This window comes from Stegostoma tigrinum, chromosome 5, assembly GCF_030684315.1.
Source record: "Stegostoma tigrinum isolate sSteTig4 chromosome 5, sSteTig4.hap1, whole genome shotgun sequence".
NCBI classification, from domain to species: domain Eukaryota; kingdom Metazoa; phylum Chordata; class Chondrichthyes; order Orectolobiformes; family Stegostomatidae; genus Stegostoma; species Stegostoma tigrinum.
Genome location: NC_081358.1, coordinates 25551338 through 25570971, shown reverse-complemented (window position 1 = coordinate 25570971; position 19634 = coordinate 25551338). Strand labels below are relative to the sequence as shown.

The 19634-nt window shown below is 40.9% G+C and overlaps 1 protein-coding gene across 2 annotated transcripts in view; it reads left to right on the top strand.

The window, feature by feature from the left end:
• Nucleotides 1–12841, top strand: part of LOC125451892 (cysteine-rich secretory protein LCCL domain-containing 1-like) — a 50139-nt gene extending 37298 nt beyond the window's left edge. For both annotated transcript variants that reach the window (XM_059645856.1, XM_059645857.1), the window contains exons 13-15: nucleotides 1944–2019; nucleotides 9518–9651; nucleotides 11271–12841. In XM_059645856.1, the coding sequence (XP_059501839.1) occupies nucleotides 1944–2019; nucleotides 9518–9651; nucleotides 11271–11322 (262 nt within the window). In that variant the 3' untranslated portion in view covers nucleotides 11323–12841. The remainder of the gene's footprint in view (nucleotides 1–1943; nucleotides 2020–9517; nucleotides 9652–11270) is intronic.
• The last annotated feature ends 6793 nt before the right edge of the window (nucleotides 12842–19634 follow it).

Genomic DNA, 19634 nt, shown 5'->3' with positions numbered 1-19634 from the left:
GAGGATTTGAGTATAGGAACAGGAAAGTCTTGCTGCAGCTATAGAGGGCATTGATGAGGCCACATCTGGAAATCTCTGTCTGGGTTTAGCCTCCTTATCTGATGAATGATGTTCATGCTACAGAGGGAGTCCAGCGAAGGTTTACTGTTAGCATTCCTGGGATGACAGAACTGACGTATCAGAAGAGATTGAATTGGTTGGGATTGTGTTCACGGGAGTTTAGAAGAATAAGGTGGGATCTCATGTAAATCTATAAAATTCTAACAAGACTAGACAGGTTAGATGTTGAAGGATATTCCCAATGGTGTCAGATTCCAGAACCAGGTGTCACAGTTTAAGAATAAGGGTTAAATCGTTTAGGATTGAGATAAGGAGAAATGTCTTCACCCAGACAGTGGTGAGCCTGTGGAATTCACTACCACAGAAAGTGGTTGATGCTAAAACATGGAGTTTCCTAGAAGGAAGTAGGTATAGCTCTTGTAACTAAACCGATCAAGGGACATGAGGGGAGGTGGAATTAGGATACTGATCTCGATGATCAGCCATGATCATATTGAATGGTGGAGCAGGCTGCAGGAGCCCTGTTTTGTGTTTCCGTATCAATACTGTAGCTGTAAGGGAAGACAGAGGCTTTGAATTCTGAGTAACTCACCTCCTGACTCTCCGAAGCTTGTGTAACATTTATAAAACATAGTGTGTGATGGAATACTGTACTTTCCAGATGGGTGAATCTGTAACAACTGTGAAGAAGCTTGACACTATCTATTTAACAAAAAAATTATCAGCATCTCATCTACTATTTTTGTTTTCATTCCCTCTACCACTGCAGCAATGTGTGTTATCTACAAGATGCATTGCAACATCTCGAAGACTCCTTCACAATAATTTACAGCAGCCTTTACCAGCCAAAATGCAGTAGCATCGGAGTGCCACATCCTGAAAATTCTTCTCCATGTCACACACGATACTGACTTGGCACCATTCCTTCATTACCATTGTTCATAGATTTGTCATCTTGTAGCACTGTGGGTCTACCCACACCACTTGGACCCTTAACTGAAGCACTGATAGGAAATCTACAGGGACAATTTTGATCAAATGCACCCTTCAGGAAACTGATTAGCTACTCAGCTTTCACCTTGGCAAATTTTTGTTTCTATTGACTTCATTGGATGGGTTTGTAAAACAGGAATTGATTGGATCCCATCAGTTTCCTGACAATTGGGTGAGGTTAAAATCTCTCTCTGGAATAGGAAAAGGAAAAGTGGACAGTGAATCCATTTTTAAAACAGGAATTTGTATTTATAAATAATTTTCCAATGCAAAAAAAAATTTGTGGTGTTTCATGTACGCAAAACAAGCTACTTTAGGAGGTGGAATTAAGGGTTACTGTTTGAAAATGAAGTGTTGTTCATTTAAGACCGAGATACGGAGAAACGTCTTTCTAAGGGCTGTGAGTCTTTAGCGCTCTCCCTGAAAAACTGGTGGAAGAAAAGTCTTTGAATATTTTTGAGGCAGAGATGGATAGATTGTTTGTAAACAAGGGGCTAGGTAGAGTTTATTAGAGATAGAAAGAACTGCAGATGCTGGAGTCAGAAGTAATGTGGAACATGGAGTTGAGGATGCAATCAAATCCACCATGATCTTTTTCAAACATGGGACAGGCTTGAGTGGCCTATTTCAGCTCCTAACTTATTTGTTTGAATGTTAACGTAAAGTTTGAAGATTGTGTGTAGGAATAGGCTAAACAGTAAGTTGTTAAGAAAGATATTTAAATAAAGGTAACATTCTTTTGTGGTCCTTAAACATTTGGTTAAGCATTTTTGTTTGAAAATGACAACTTTTTAAACTGTGAAAATTATATAACACCAGGGCCATCACTTCTGGTGATGACTTCATTTAATCTGGAATATTGAACCTATGCATTTTGCTTCTAATTTCAGGATATATTGTCCACGAAATTGTATGCAGGAAAATCCCCATCTGGCTCGGGTTATTGGAACCCGCATCTATTCTGATGTAAGTAGTTGGAATACAGTTTCCTAGGTAACTTCTTTCAATTGTTGTATGATGGTTTATGCACTTTCTGTATATTGGCCCCATAGCATCTGGTATCTGGATCATTGGAAATGGGACACAAGTTGGGCAATGGGCATTAGAAACTCATAGAAAGTACAAATAGCCCAGGACATTTAATCTTCCAATGGCTGATTTGTGATTACTGGGACTATCCACAAACATCTGCATTTCTGTGCTTTTGGTGGAGACTTGGGTCTGATGAGTGAGGCAACGTTATCCTAGAAATATTGCACAGCTTAACATCTGTTCTAATTCCATTACCAACCAACTGAGCATCACAACTGATTGCCCTGACTACCCTCCAACACTTCACTGTCACTAACCATCCCACAACAACCTCTCGCCCAACTACCACATGACCCGACCTGACTAGCCCTCCAACTATCTGACCCATCCTCATAAATTGACATAATCTAACAAATTTGTGTACCACTCTGTCCTGACTCTCCGCCTCACAACTTTCACCTACTTCCCATCTCACCCAACTATTACCCTCATCTATTCACCCATCACTATCTCACTCACTTACTGAAGAATTTTGTCCTTGTTAAAATGTACTTGAGTACCTCTGGCACTGTTGTTTGAAGGTATGTGTCCTCCCTTCTTCTGTCTCTTCTCTAGTTTCTCTAGTTTTCTGCTGACTCTTCAATGCTTTAATGTTAAATTTCAGTTTCTTATCCATGCTATTGTAGTGGAGAACTCCCACTTACTACTTGTCCTTGCCACGCACTAGTATGACCTTCTTTCCTTGGGTTTTAGAAATATTCACAGGCAGTGTCAACAGCACCTCATATTTCACTTGGGATCCCTGCAGCCCAATGGTATCAATGTGGACTTCACAAGCTTATATCTCCCCTCCCCCTACCGAATCCCAACACCAGCCCAGCTTGCCCCACCTCCCTAACCTGTCCTTCCTCCCACCTCAATTCCCACCCTCATCTCCTACATAGTAGCCTCATTCCGCCCCCTTGACCTGTCTGTCCTCCCTGAACTGACCTATCCCCTCCCTAACTCCCCACTTACACTCACCTTTACTGGCTCCATCCCCATCTCTGTGACCTGTCTGTCTCCTCTCCACCTATCTTCTCCTCTATCCATCTTCTATCGCCTCCCCCTCTCTCCCTATTTATTTCAGAATCCCCCATTTCTGAGGAAGGTTCTAGGCCAAAAACGTCAGCCTTCCTGCTCCTCTGATGCTGCTTGGCCTGCTGTGTTCATCCAGCTGTACACCTTGTTATCTCAGTGTCAATGCATTTAGCTGACCAAAAGGTTTGGATCTTTGGAAATCAATTAATTAGTCACTGAAAGGCATCAGTTAGCCCATGGGTGAACAAGGATGATCAATGCTTCCCCCATCACTTAATATTGCCTTTTGTTTTATGTTATGGGATGTGGGCATCATTGGTTGGGCCAGAATTTATTGCCCATCTCTGATTACTCTTGAGAATGTGATAATGAGTCAACATCTTGAACTGCCACAGTCCTTGGGGTGTAATAGATATGTCCAGAATGCTAAATTGTAGTGGAGTATGTAGGCATCAGGCTTTTGGCATGGTACTCAAGTTTATAGCTCCGTCATCCCTCTCCTATCATCGTAATCCTTGCGGTTGTGGGATGTCATAAAATTCTAGCCCATGAGTTAAGTGCTAATGTCAACTCTCTGCCACACGCAAGATTTTACGTTGCTTGCAGCTGAGACTTAGTCAAACTTTTGAAACGCTATCCTGTCGGAAAAAAAATAGTATTTTGTTCCCAAGCAGAATTTACTCATGCACTTGAGCTTTTTTTTTGGAAACATCAGCTTTTTTTTGAGAGTTTTCGTGATATATTCTTAGAAAGGTGTCACCACAGTTACCAGCTAGTATTTTACAAGAGTTTCCAGAGGGTTTGGACTCAAAATCATGCCAATGTTTATTTATTCATAATTACTCTTGTTGCCAAAACTATGTGGAAAGTTTTGCAGTCTGTGTAGGGAACAAGGAAGCTACTCTTTCTAGAATGAATGAAGGAATGAAAGTCAAAGTAATGGGTGGCAAGGATAATGTAATAAGTGGGAGTTCTCCACTACAACAGCATGGATAAGAAATTGAAATTTAACACTTAAAGAAAACAAAATGGATAGAAAAATTCGTCTTGAACTTTTGTTTTAACATGCCTAGTATAAATTTTTTACCCAATTTGCAGGACTTTACGCACATTAAACTTCACCTTGTCAGTGTTCAAGTTGTAGCACATGAAGTTTTTGCATGAGGAAGCACTTACCTGACGGGAAGACTTATCTTTTAAATATGAAGTGCTATCAACGATACACATCTACTATCACACTGTAAAACAAATAAGAGTTTTATGGTCACAAAAACAGTAATTGTTGAAAAACTCTGCAGGTCTGGCAGCATCTGTGGAGAGAAAGCAGAGTTGTGCTCCTGAGACGGTGCTTGGCCTGCTGTGTTCATCCAGCTCCACACTTTGTTATCTCTTAACACTTCATGTTCGGCGACCCCACTTCAGAACTAACAGTACGTTATGAATACAACTTTTATAATCACAAAAACAGAAATTGCTGGAAAAATGCAGCAGGCCTAGCAGCATCTATGGACAGAATCAAAGTTAACATTTCAGGCCCAATGACTCTTCCTCAGAATTTCCAGTCACTGGGCCTGAAACGTTAACGCTGATTTCTCTCCACAGATGCTGCCAGACCTACTGAGCTTTTGCAGTAATTTCTGTTTTTTGTATCTGATTTTCACAGATCTTTCTTAAGACTTTTATAGTGTTCAAATTCAATGCTGTTCTTTCATTTGCTGATATTTATTACTGTAAGTATTCATACATTTTAGGCCAGTTCATCAGACACAACATCTTCACTTTTTGCAATTTCAAATGTATAGGGCAAGGAAATTTCACCTGACTGGGATGACTTGGAGGGCCCTTTAAATATAGTGAGTGGATCCTAATCCTGGGAATCCTGACCCAACCCCAGGTTCTCAGATTTTAGAACTAAGTTTTCTGGGTGTGGGCTGGTTCAGCTCATGAGTCTGAATTCCTAACCTACTTGGCTCCTTGGCAGAGAAAGGCATGGACAATGCTATTTTCAAGGAACAAAACACCAAAGGAACTATTGCTGGAAATCAGAAATGAAAATAGAAATTGCCACAAAAACTCGGCAGGTCTGGCAGCATCTGTGGAGAGAAAGCGGAGTTAATGTTTCGGGTCCAATGATACTTCCTCAGAACTGATGGTGACTGAGAAAAGGTTAGCATTAATGCAGAAGATAGGGTAGGAGAAGGGGGGAGGCAGTAAACAATACGTGGAGATAAACCCTAGAGAGAGAGTACAAAAGAAAGAGTGAACCACCATTGTCCAGACGAAGGACTGAGTAAAGGACAACGTGGGAAAATAGATAGTTGCCAATGGGGACTATTACTGTTTGGTAACAGCCCATCTGATGGCACTGCCTGGTGTATGGGGGCTTGGGTAAGGATATAGGAGAAGGAAGAAAAATTCTTGAGCTTGATACTGAGTCCAGAAAGCTGTCGAGTTCCCAAGCAGAAAATAAAGTGCTTCTTCCAGCTTGTGCTGTGTACTACTAGAGCACAGCAGCAAGCCTGAGATGTGGTGTGTTGAAGTGGCAATTTTCATGGAGTCAGGCCAATTTCTTTGAAGGGACATGATTCATGGTACCTCAGGGGTGTCATGAACCATAGACTGTATGAGGTAACCTTTTGAAAGGTAATTTGAAAAAGTCCTCTTCATACCCACAATGCCAAGCCATTCAACTCCACCCGTGCCTTCTCGTCTTTCATTCCTACCAAGCTAGGCTATGGTGTTGCCTACCGTGACCCCCCCCCCTCTCCCCACTTCACATCCATGGCCCCTCCTGCTCCATATACCAAGTTATGCCACCTCCATGCCCATTCACCCACTGTACATTGTATAGAAACAGTGAATGCTATGGTGAAAATAGACAAAAAGGCATGTTAAAAAAGCTGTAAAACAGTCATGCATTAATAGGTTTCCACTTTGAAAAAGACAAACTTTTTTTGAGGTCAATAAACATCTATCCCTCTAAAATGCCAACAGCTGAAATTGCAAGCGCTTGAAATCTCATGTGTAAAAAAAATTCTGAAATTGACTGCATCTTACAGAGATCGAGAGTTGTTAATCAAACAGAGGCTCAGATGTTTCAGCAGTGTAATGGATATCTGATCACATAACTAATTATTACTACTTATCTTAAGGTTCAAAATCGAAACCATAATTTTCAGTTGTGGGTATCACCCATAAGACTGTATGCAGGCTTATGAAAAGACTTTCCCAGATAAATTGACAAAAATTATGGCTGACTTTTTAAATAGCTACATGTGAAAAATTTGCATCTATGCATTTGCTTGAAATTGTAACAGTTGTTTCAGAGTAATTGCATGTGCGCAATGTATACCTGAGTCTTTATTTGTTCAGGTTGTTCGATTTTGTCTCATGGTAGAAATAGGAGTTTTTAGAAGTGTGTGAACTCTCAACCTAAAAGTCACAGTAAGCTTTGCAATAGTAAAATTTGCAAATGTAATCTTTTTGTTGTATACAGAATTATATTCTATTGCGTATCTGGGGAGATGGTAGGGTGGTGATAACATCATTGGACTTGTAATCCTTAGGCTAATATACTGTGGATACTGGTTTGAATCCCCCTGGAGCAGGTGGTGAAAATTGAATTCAATAAAAAAATTTGTAATAAAAAAAACATTATTGTTTAAAAAAAGTCACTTGGTTCACTAATGCCCTTTAGGGGAGGAAATCCACCAGTCTTACTTGTCAGGTCAACATGTGACTCCAGCCCCATAGAGATGATGGCACAGTGGTTAGGATTGCTGCCTCACAGTGCCAGGGACCTGGGTTCAATTCCAGCCTTGGGTAACCATATATGTGGGTTTGCTCTGGTTTCCTCCCACAGTCCAAAGATGTGTAGGCTAGGTGGATTAGCCATGAGAAATGCAGGGTTACAGGAATAGGATAGCAGGAGTGGGTCTGGGTGGGATGTGCTTTGGAGAGTTGGTGTGGACTTGATGGACTGAATGGCCTGCTTCTATACTGGGGGAGAGGAGTCTCTGATATGGGTGAACCTTAACTGTCCTGAGGCCAATTTTGTTTGGGCAATAATTGCTGACTCAGCTCATGATGCCCACATCCCTCAAACAAATAAGTGAAAAATGCCATTACTTCAGTAAGCTCTATAGTTGTTTGCTGAATGAGGGTCTTCTGCTTCCTCTAGCCCCATTTAACAAACAAAAATCCCAGTGCGACTTTTCTTGAATCTTTTTAGTCTTTTGAATTTTGCAGTGTCGAATTCAAATGGGAATGATGAATTGAACACTGACAATCTGGATTGTATGATCCATGAGGCACTAAATAATATAAATTATTTCACAGCTCAGTGCTAACAAAGGGCTAAGTATGCTAGTTTGAATTGCTTTCATTGGCATAGAAAATGCATTGAAAAGCATGAAGACAAGGAATGACAGTATATCAAAGGAAAGCAACTGGCTGGAATGCAAGGCTGTTTCCGTCCAAACTCCATTATGTGATTTTGTCAGAAATGCATTGAGCATTAAGGCAGCACATCAGCAGACAGTTTCCTGGTCTATCTTTTTGCACTTGATTTAATGAAAGCCACAAGTTTAATTTAAAAAGCATGGATCAGGAGCTTGAGTTTGAATGCTTGACTTCTTTGATAATTCCTGTTTCCCAATCCTGTGCTGGCCTGTGTCACTGATGTGACTGTCTTGTCAAGTGTAAGTGGTCTGATTGGATTGACAGTGAACTTGGTGTCCAGTCAGCGCCACTGAACTCTCCCAAGCGGTAGGAAGTGCCCGTTGAGCACAGTTGTCAAAATTAGACTATAACAGAGTCATAGCCTCTGTAGAATAGCAGAGTAATTTCTCCCTCCCTCAGAAAATCTCAGCACTTGCCAGTTTCCCGTACCCAACCTGGCAGCTGTGCACTAACATGCACCACCCGGTTCAGGTTTAGTGATCTGCAATTTCAAAATCACCTTCTGTCCCTCACCATAATCTCAGGAGGAGGGGTAAGGCATTTAAACTGAGATGAGGAGGAATTTCTTCCCTCATGGAAGGTGTTGAATCTTTGGCATTTTCAGTCGCAGAGGGCTATGGAAGATCGGTAATTGAGCCTGTTAAGAGAGAAATAAATATTTCTGCAGACTAATGACATTAAAGGATGAGAAAAGTGTGTGAGATAGCGGCGTTGGGAAGAAGATTGGCCATAAACTAGAATGTTGGGATGGGCTCAATACATTAAACATACCCTCCTGCTATTTCTATACTCCATTGTTATTGCTTTTTAATGTCAAGAAACAAAAGTAAATATGACAACTAACTAACACGTGCACACACACACAAAACAACACAGGGATTAATTCTTAGGAAGAAGGGAGATGGAAGATGGTATTTGTACAGATAGGCAGGAGTAGGTAGTTTCCATTCAAGGCCTTTTGTGAGAGTGAACTGAAAGAGTGAAATCTGATTCCCAGCAGTTTAACTGTTATCTTGTATCCACTGGATGGATGAGGTTTGCACCTTGATTTTTCAGTGAATGATGATTTATCTAGGTTGCTGTTTCATTGAGCATTGACTTTTGAGGCTGAGAAGACACAGGGCAGAGTGTGTATCTTCTAGCTCTTGCTTACAGATCAATGTCTCTTTGTCTCTATGCTGCTGCCTAGAATCAGCTGTTGTTAAAGTTCCATTTTTACACTTGAGTCAGCATTTTTTTGCATGCTGAATACTTTGCTGACAACCTTTTGTCTTAATGTGTAACTTTCAGAAAGGTGTGAATCAGCTGAGAGATATAGGTGTGAGTTTCACTGCCCTTTCGTAATGATGTTAATTCTGGCACAGAATGATTCTTCTTTACTGATGGCTTCATAATCTTGGCTCAACATGGGCATGTGTTCACAGCAGCCATTGTAGATCAGTATTTATTCTTTCTGTCATTTTTAGCTTGTGTAGATCGTAGGCATGAGAATCAGATGATAGGTGCTGAATATTAATCTTCCATTTCTACCATTAACTGACAGTGAGGTAGTGCAATGATTACTGTTCTGTGTGACAATGAAATTATCTGACTTACTGCTATTAATGTGGTCAGTGCCTTTACCTTTCTAAGGATTATTGTCTTAACATTCTCACTGCTGGTTTGTAAACTCACTGTAGAAACTCTAGATGCTGACTTCGCTTAATAAAATTAAGACATGGACTTAATGCATTAGTTCCACTTCTATGTATATTGGCTTGTTTTGATTGTCTTATAAAATTTTAGAACCAACATGATTTATGTTTATTCATAGTTGTGATTGAGGGCTGAAGAGAAGCAGCCAAGTTTGTTTCATAAATTAATTGGTTTTTAAAATTTTATTTCCCCCCAGAGATCCAGTATTTGCAGAGCAGCCGTACATGCTGGGGTTATTCATAATCATGAAGGAGGTTATGTTGACGTGATGCCAGTGGACAAAAAAAAGTATTATGCTGGCTCATACCAGAATGGAATATTCTCTGAAAGGTTGGAGCAATAATCTAAAGCAGCAGACTTAATCAGATGCCAAAGTTAATTTTTGAACAGCAGAACTTAGTCAAAGTATTGGCTAAAGAGAAAACCATAAACAGGCTGAAACAGTCTGTCCCATCCCAATGTTGTGCAAAGTAATTTAATGATTCTAGTGGAGGCTATGGTATGTAGAACTGCCTGGCTCCTGTAAGCTGATAAAACATATCCCTCTAAAAGCTGCTTACTAATGCAACATCACAACAAATATTCTTTTTCATAGCTGGTTTACAAAATGTCCAAACTTTAGAGACAAATAATAAATACTATGGGATGAATTTGCGGATTCATTAATAATTGAATCTGTAGATGTTGTCTTTGGAATTATCCTGAATATTGTTGTTTCATTGATCAAAACTAAATTCTGTTGATGATGTTAAGACCTGTTGCACATAAATGTACGGAACAAGAATTTTAAAAATAAATTTATTTGAATTCTATAAGAGTGTGTTCACTCTGATGCAGTGATAAATTCTATGAGCAGGAATGAAAACCAGTTTGAAAATAAATTATCCAGGACAGCATAGTCTTAAATCAAATAACAATATATTGCTATTCTTCATGCAAATGACACCAATAAGGATAAATATTACCACAGTGCAGACTGTGATCATCACCCATGCCGTTTGGGATGTTGATGGGAGGTTCCACTCAGTACACTAGACATAGTGTTTATTTTTGTGGGGCATAGGAGAACACAGAAACCTATCCAAAAATATCCATACTCTCCTCAGGTAAAAATCCTTTCAGTTTTTGTTTGAGGATCCCTTTACTGAAGGGGTATCTATTCAAGTCCAAACAATAATCTGCAGAGTTCTCTATTCAAAGCTCTGCCTCAGCCCTCATAGTACATGGAACTAAGCCACTGTCACGCTTCTGGGTCACTAAGGAGTAGCATTGTGAACACGGCCCAGTCCGTCATGCAAACCAGCCTTCCATTCATTGACTCCTCTATACTTCCCACTGCCTTGGGAAAGCACCCAACATAATCAACGACCCCTCCTGCACTCTTTCACTGATATAAAAGCTTGCATACATGTACAAATAAATTCAAGAGCAGCTTCTTCCCCACTGATAATAGACTTGTGAAAAGACCTCTCAAATCTTAAATTTAATGTTGATCTCACTCTCTGAGCATCTTGTCTGCACCTGTAAGATTGTATTCTTCGCTGTGTTTTATTACCATAATGTGCTTTGTATGGTATGATCTACCTGTACGACATGCAGGAAAAACTTCTCAGCATCCCTCGATAAATGTGACAGTAACAAATCAAATCATATCAAGCGATACTGGTGAACTCCTAAATTCACCTTGTTTAAGATTAATACCGGTGGTTCAGTCACAGTATACCATCATTTATGTGACTATTCTGTTTACTGTTTTGTATAATGTTTTAGGAACTTGCTTTAACTAAAATTCCTTTGTGGATTAATTGAAAAAAAGAAAATATTTTGCTCATTTTAAGTATGAACTTTTTGAGAGGAGACAAACTTTTTCAAAAATTGTTATTATTTAGGGCAACAATAGAAAGTGAACATGCAATAATGTTTAACAAATATTTCCTCTTCTCTTTTAGCCTTAAGAATCCACCTGGAGCTAAAGCATTCAGAATATTTGCAGTCATCTGATTCCATGAGAAAATAATAAAGAAAGTCAGTTCAGTACTTGGAAGAAGCAAAGTGTTTCAACTATTTGTTATGCTTTTTGCTGAGTTGTGATATTGGCAGAAACAGTTTAGTCCGTTGTAAGTCAAACAATTCTGTGCCATACATTGAAAAAAAATATTGCTGACTATCAGAAACGCAGGTTAGAGGCACTCAATAAGGTGATAATAAAATTCCCCATTTTTTGTTATACTTAATAAATTCACGTTTCTGTAATTACTGTTTTGTTACAGAATGCTGCTAACTCAACGGTCATACCAAAAATATACACACAAAATTCAACTGAAAACCAAGATTAGATAGGATTAATCGAATGCTTTACAAACCTGGCAGTTACTCCTGCAGGCCAGGATGTAAGTCAATTATAATAATGTGTTATCAGTAGAAATGTAAAGTTTGTGGAGACTGTAAGGGAGAAATTGGAACTCACCGCTCCCATTTCTTCAATGAAGAAAGAACGTTGGGAGACCCGATCTTGCAGCCCAAACTCTTGTACCCAATCTTTCCCAGGAATGCAGCAGCTGCCAACCTGGAAGCTGGATATTCCCATTGGCCAGGATCTCCACCTGAAACAGGTGTCAGGCACTTTGGAAATGCACATGGAGGCCCTAACACTGGTTATGAAAGCCCATATCAATTTTGCAATGAATGACTTGATCCTCGCATATTCTGCTGAGTTGAGCTGGGTTTTCAGCAGCCCATTTGATGACCCTTAAGGAGACTGTTGGAGGCTTCCCCCTCCCCCCACCCCCAAAAAAAAACCGTAGGTATACCTTTTCATGTTTGTGGAACCAGTTGGAAAATGAGTATCCTCTTGCTTTGGCAAAAGTATTGGGGTGTGCTACCACCTTTTTCCCTCTGGTTTGGCTCCCTTTCTCTCTCCACCCACCTGCAGGCTGGTTTGGTGCTGTTACCTGTGAGCTGAATTAGATAATCAATAGGCATCTGTAGCAGATAGGGCCCGAGCTAAATTTCCAGAGGCTCAGGCATCGCTTTTGGGTGGGTGTTCACCTTGTGACACTTAATTCATATCACTTATCAGCATGAGTCTTATTTCTTGGCCAAAATGGCAAAATCCTTCATACCAGCCTGTTTAAAGTCATTAGATAACATTCCTGGCCATGTTAACGTAATTTATATATGGGTGGACCATATAATTTGGTTTATAAAGCACTACTTTGGAAAATAAGCTAGCACACTTAAATTCCATGTTTTGCTATATGAGACATGGTACAAAGGTGATATCTGTTACTATTAAAAACACTTGCTTACAGACCACAATGCTGTAGAAACTTATTTATATTCTTTTGTTATCATTGTTAAATTGCTTTTTGTGTTCTTAACTTTTAACCGTTTTATGGATTTTGTCTTTCAAACAATGCTGTCTGCCATAACGTATCTTTACTACCTCAGATACTGAATGTGTTTGTAGTATGTGCTTACACAGACCTTTTTCAATTTCAACTTAATTCACTTAAATGAACTAAAGACCTTAAAAAGTAGGTGTTGCATTGTTATTGTTCAGCTTGTCTTTCATTACTTTACAAGGATGTTACTAAGATTGGAAGGTTTGAGTTATAAAAGGAGTCTGGAGTGTCGGAGGCTGAGGGGTGAACTTACGGAGGTTTATAAAATCATGAGGAATATAGATAAGGTGATTAGCTGAGGGTTTTTTCCCCCAGAGTACTGGGGGTCCAAAACTAGAAGGCATTGCTTTAAGGTGAGAGAGGAAAGTTTGAAAAGGGACCTGAGGGACAACTTTTTCACACCGACGGTGGTGTGTATATGGTGTGAGCTGCCAGAGGAGGTGGTAGAAGTGGTTGCAATTATAACAACTAAAAGACATTTGGACAAAGTGCATAGGTAGGGAAGGTTTAGAGGGCTACGGGCCAAACGCACGGAAATGGGACTAGTTCAGTTTCGGGAACTTGGTCAGCATGGCTAGGTGGAGTTGTTCCATGCAATATGGTTCTATAATGCTATGACTGGGGACATGAGAACAAATCTCATTCATTGTAATTCCTGCCACTAAACAGAAGAAAGAACTTGGCTCTCACTTCCTCTGTAGTGCATCTGCCATTTAGCAGCTGTGCTTGGGACACCACTGTTAATAACATTGGAGGCAATGATGCTGTACCCCCACATGCATAAGGCTTCTGCAGTTGTGGCATCAGAAAATACAGCTGATTGTTTTACTCCCTCAAAGTTATTTTGTTTGTCTGTACCAAAACTTTTGGGAGAAAAAAGATTTGAATTAAGAGAACAGTAAATTGAAGCCTCTTTTAGATTACTTCAGCCAAGTTACGTTTGGAAATCTCTGAAATGGCAGCAGCATCTTCTCTGTCAGTTTTAGTATTTCCAATTATGAATTATTTTGGTAAATTTTGGAAAGGACTGTCTGAGAGCTGGATTTTATGGCCTGCTCCCCAAGGCTGATGAAAACATTTGTTGATGGAATCAGGTTTGCAACCTAATGCCATCATACCAGCCTCCTCATGTAAGCTAGCCTCCAACAGGCTGTTTTACCTGATGTGTCAACACCTACGCTGTCTCCCATACTAAGAACTTAAGATGCAAATATCATGATATTGCAGAATCCAACAGATATTTACAGCAACTAGCTTATATGCACAAACATGACGTTCCTCAGACAAATGAGTGCCTGGGCTTACTTTAGGCAATTCGGTTACAACAGAGGAGTGTGGTTCCTGCAGAGTAACATGCTTTGATTGATCCAGGATAGAAAGGGTTATGAGATCTTTATACCATTAGGTCACATGTTATGAGGCAGCGAAGATATCATGAGGCATTAGTTACATTGGCATTCTGACCAGAAGGTGCAAAGGTGCCAGGCCCCAAGTTGACATTCCACATTAAGCAGAGGTTCACCTGCACATCTGCCAATGTGGTATACTGCATCCGCTGTACCCGGTGTGGTTTCCTCTACATTGGGGAAACCAAGTGGAGGTTTGGGGATCGCTTTGCAGAACACCTCCGCTCAGTTCGCAATAAACAACTGCACCTCCCAGTCACGAACCATTTCAACTCCCCCTCCCATTCATTAGACGACATGTCCATCCTGGGCCTCCTGCAGTGCCACAATAATGCCACAGCAACTCATATTCCGTTTGGGAACCCTGCAGCCCAATGGTATCAATGTGGACTTCACCAGCTTCAAAACCTCCCCTCCCCCCACTGCATCCCAAAACCAGCCCAGCTCGACCCCGCCTCCCGAACCTGTTCTTCCTCTCACCTATCCCGTCCTCCCACCTCAAGCCACACCTCCATTTCCTACCTACTAACCTCATCCCGCCCCCTTGACCTGTCCGTCCTCCCCAGACTGACCTATCCCCTCCCCACCTCCCTACCCATACTCTCCACCCCACCTATCTTCTCCTCCATCCATCTTCAGACCACGTCCCCCTCTCTCCCTATTTATTTCAGAACCCTCACCCCATCCCCCTTTTCTGGTGAAGGGTCTAGGCCCGAAACGTCAGCTTTTGTGCTCCTGAGATGCTGCTTGGCCTGCTGTGTTCATCCAGATAACATTGGAGGCAATGATGCTGTACCCCCACATGCATAAGGAAAGTAGCTGTTAAAGTGAGGTGTTCCCTGAACTATGCAATGTGCTGGGAGAGAGGCTACTGCCTCTTTCGTTCCTTTGCCTGGGGTGACTTTGATTGACAGTATCAGGTCCTCTGAGAGTATGAGAGCTTCAACATAGTAGACGTTTCCTGCATTGTTAAAGGAGGCTGATATTTCATTGTGGTACTTAGAGACATTGACAAATGCAAAAACATGAAGGGAGACCATCCCTATCAGAAGCGTGCAGAGAGGTAAGCAGAGTATACTCTCAAGGATACAACAACTGCTCATCTCTTGTACTGAGGCCCATTTTGTTCTCCTGGCTTTGCTGAAAGAAACCAGGATCTGGATGTGTATCCGGACTTCTTGCCTCTTCTTGGTCTTGCTCTGGGCATCAGTGCTCCAAGACAAGGTGATTAGACTGGCAGTCAGATCCCTACCCAGTATTACATCATTGAGTTGTTGATCTGACCTTCTATGGCAGTCAGCAGACTCTCAACGAAGGAGGACTCTCATTCTGAAGACTGGAATGTTGATATCCTGGATGGCCCCTCCACTACCTGTGTGAGTGCACGCAAACCCTCTGGAAGCTCTGCCACAGCTCTATGTATGTCAGGCTAGATGTCTAACATCTCCTGACTGATAGATAATTCCAGAGACTCTTTGTCAGACTCACCCTCAGCACGTAGCTACCTCTAGCACTCCTCTGACTGCCAAAGGCCTGATCTATCCTGATCTAGCTCAGGTTCTAACAGCGGGACTTGTGATTATGCTGTGCTTTCACCAGCATCTCTGTGGTGACTCACACATTTCCATCAAGTTAGATGGATCTACTCTAATGCTAGCTGTGGCACAATCATTTGACAGTGCATCCTCTGAGGGTTCATCTTCTACAGAGATTAATGGAGGCTCCTGAGAACAAATTATCATCTCTGGAGGAAATAAGCAAGAATTATGGACGACACTGTTTTTATGTGAATTGGAGAATGATTCAGCCCCTTGTTTCAGCAATGTTGATCAGGAGACCATTGCCAATTGTCCTAAAAATCTGTGTCACATATATTCTTTAGGGAAGGAAAATCTACCATCCTAATTGGCCTGGCCTACATCCAACTCCAGGCCCACAAAATGCGGTTGACCCTTTAATAGCCACATCCTAAAATGGTCCGGCAAACCATTCAGTTAAAAGGCAGCTAGGGAATGGCAACAGATGTTGGCTATGCCAGTGTCACCCACACCCCATTAAAGAATAATTGTCTTCACAACAATCCTTAAAAAGTAACCGGTCTTAGACTCTTGAACCACCACCTGTAGCCTCAGAGATCCCCAGTGCCTTATAGCATGCCTTGTCAGCTTCATGTTGATTCCACAGTTGGTCAACATACAAGGCAACTGTACACTGAATGTAACCGTCTCCCCAGTAGATCATAATCAGTACACTAGGAGCCGGGTATTTCACATCTGTTTCCATCAGGACCTTGTGCAGGATTTACTGTCTCTCTGCCCAAAGACATTATCAGGCTGAGTGGAGCCAGTGCAACTTCAGCATGAACCCTTTCAGGAATGTAGCCCTTCTCCTGCTGGAACTGTGTTGTGTTCAATCGGGTCTCATCCTACTCACCCGACTGAATGTAATGCAGCCATGTGGGGAAGCAGTGGTGTAAAGGCAATGCCAGAGAGCCATTAATTCAGATGGCCAGGCTAATATTTTGTGGTCATGGGTTCAAATCCCAACATGACCTGAGAGACTATTATTTGATACAGACTCTAAGCAACATATCTCCAAATTTTAAAAAAGTCACAAAACACTTGCAAACCCATCTGCGACGAATATGCTTTATGTTCCCTGACAGCTGTTAAAATGAGATGTTCCCTGAACTGTGCACTGTGCTGGGAGAGAAGCTACTTTCGTTCCTTTGCCTGGGTGACTTTAATGGACAGTATCACTGGGTTCAACGAAAACAAAAGTTACTCCCCCAGCTGGAAGTACTATCCTTTCAGGAAGGAAATATGCAATCCTTACCTGGTCTATCTCCATCTGATTTTTGGCCCCAGCAATTTGGTTGGACCTTAACGATTAGGAAGGGGAAATAAATGCTGCTCAAGTCAGCAATGCCCACATCCCACGAGTAAATTGTTTAAACAAAAAACAAGGCTGATTGGCTGGGTGATGCTTAATTCATTCTGCTAAACAGCGGGAATGGGAGAAAATGAGTAGCGCGTCCAGTTCCGCTTCCCTCACTTCACTAGAAACCATAATATCCACTCCAAAGAGTGTATCATTATATCTGTCCATAAAGGGGATATTTTAACTTTGAAGTGCTGTCAGTTGTTCACTAACTAAACCATTAGTTCTCCTTGATCTTGTCAGTCAAAATTGGGCAGCAGAGGAATGGACTGTAGATTCAACTTCAACCACACTTTCAGCTGTTGAAATGAGAAAGGTTGGGTCACCCCAGACCCAGTGATATTGACAGGTCTGTGGCTTCAGGGCATTTTTATCAGCATCGAGATCGGTAGGTTTTTTTAAAAACAGGATTCCACTTCCTCTTGATTACCATTTGATTAGCCTCATCTTGTAGGACTCAATTGCAACATCTTTTCTCGAAAAGATCATTTGACCACACCTGAATGGTGTAGAGAGTGAGTTGCATCATTAAAAGAGAGTTGATAAATATCCGAATTGTTAAGGCTCAACCAAATTGCTGGTGGTCTGAAGTCACATGGAGATACACCAGATAAGGATTACATATTTCATTCCCTGAGGATAGGAGTTCCAATTGGACTAATGGTTTTTGTTAAAAATTGAATTCAAATTTTACGAGTAGTATGATGATATTGTTAGATTTGTGCAGCATATTCTCAAATTTTGGATAAAGAAATAAGTGAAGTACTGGTTCATTCATCACAAGACTCGTACTGAGAATCATTGCTGAGTATCTTGGTAGACACTGTGCTTGTACAGGAAGATACACTGCTCAGTCTATCCGGGCCACGTCTGTTGTCACTGTGAGGCATTCTAGATGATAAAAGAATAGAAGTTGGACATTGTTGCTGTTTCTGACAGAACCCCTAGAAAGCTAGGCTAGGTCAAAGAATCTTCTGGGCTCTCACAGAAAAGAAAGATGTCATTCTTATTGCTGAAGGACCTTCCTGCGTGTGCAGAATTTATTGATGTCTATCATCTTAAATGATCTGCCTGTCGACAGTTGGAAGATCATTATGACCACTTTGTATATTGAGAGCATTGATGTTTCTATTGCATCTTCAGTAGTAACTCATGGTGATTCTTCATGAGCATAGCTTTTGATGTGAGCACTCCAGGACTAGGGGAGGAAATCCTGGCCTGGATACAATTAAGAAGAAAATTGGTATTCAGCATCAGTTGCTGGAGAGTAAAGAACATATGACATTCATCTTAAACTGTTGAAACTGGCTTGATAGTGTGACTATTCACTGGTTCATCTGCGGGTATCTGCTGAAGAGAATAAGTTCATCCTTTTCAATATAAATGGGACACAGAATATTATGAAGCCAACTGAAGCCCAGAAAAAGCTGGGATACTTTTTGACAGAAAATCATCAAGTCCTCTTTAGATGAATATTCAGTTTTTTTGGAAAATTCGAGTGAAATTTTAGCAAACTTGTCGTCTAATCTTCAGACTCATCTTTTTGGAGAGATGTAATCAATTCCTCACAAATGGAATTTTGGCATCACTTTGGCACAGATTGTCTTGTACCAGCTGTGAAGACTTAGCTGCATACATGCCTGCCATATCATCAGGATCTGTTCTGATTCCGCAAGGCATACATAGGTTTATGAATAAGTGTACCATTGTAGGTAAGGGTTGCTATAAAATAACCTTTAAATGAAAGGTGTTGTCTCCAAGAGCCTGAATAATGATGTCTAATTGGTGAAGACATTAGAGTTAAGCTATTTTAAGATGCCAGACAATAATGTAATGGCTGCATAGCATGAGTTGAAAAATAAATTTAGTGCCAAAGTTCTTGACTTTAAAGGTCAAAGATTCTGATCCAGATTGTTGACATCTACTGTCGGCTCAATGACTACTACTTGAACAGGAAGCTTTATAAATGACATGTTATATTCTTCTGTTTGCTGAATTTGTTTGATTCTCTGTTTTCTCAAAAGTGATATTAAATTAAAGAAATGTTGAAAGTGACCAATTCTGGCAAAGTGAAAGCACTGTGCGTCCCCTGAAGGACAGTGATGTTGTCTGTGTTGCCTGTTTGCACCTTCTTGCCAATATCTCGAAATGTCACTTCCTGTCACTTCTCTAGGTTTTGTAGTTGGTCAGAGAACATCTTTGGGCCTAGCTAACTAATGGGCTCAGATGGAGCCTTGATGATTTCCCGAATCACACTTGGTTCTGTATTCTTTGCTTAGCCTGACTAGTATGCCAGACAAAGTGCTATGGTGTGACGTCTTCTTTTAACTGTAAAAGAACAGAAAGTTTGTGTTTTGGTGGCCCTGATCACTATTCTAGTGAATAGCCCGATCCTTCAATCTGCATAATCACATGAACTGGTTAATCTACTTAATCCTTTCATTCCAGGAATCTGCTAACTACCAGGATTCTGAGTCAATTGTTGAACTATGTTCATTCCATGAGATTAGTCCTGGGCTTAAAATAAACATTGAATGCTTCTGGACTGATGGAAAATTTGCTG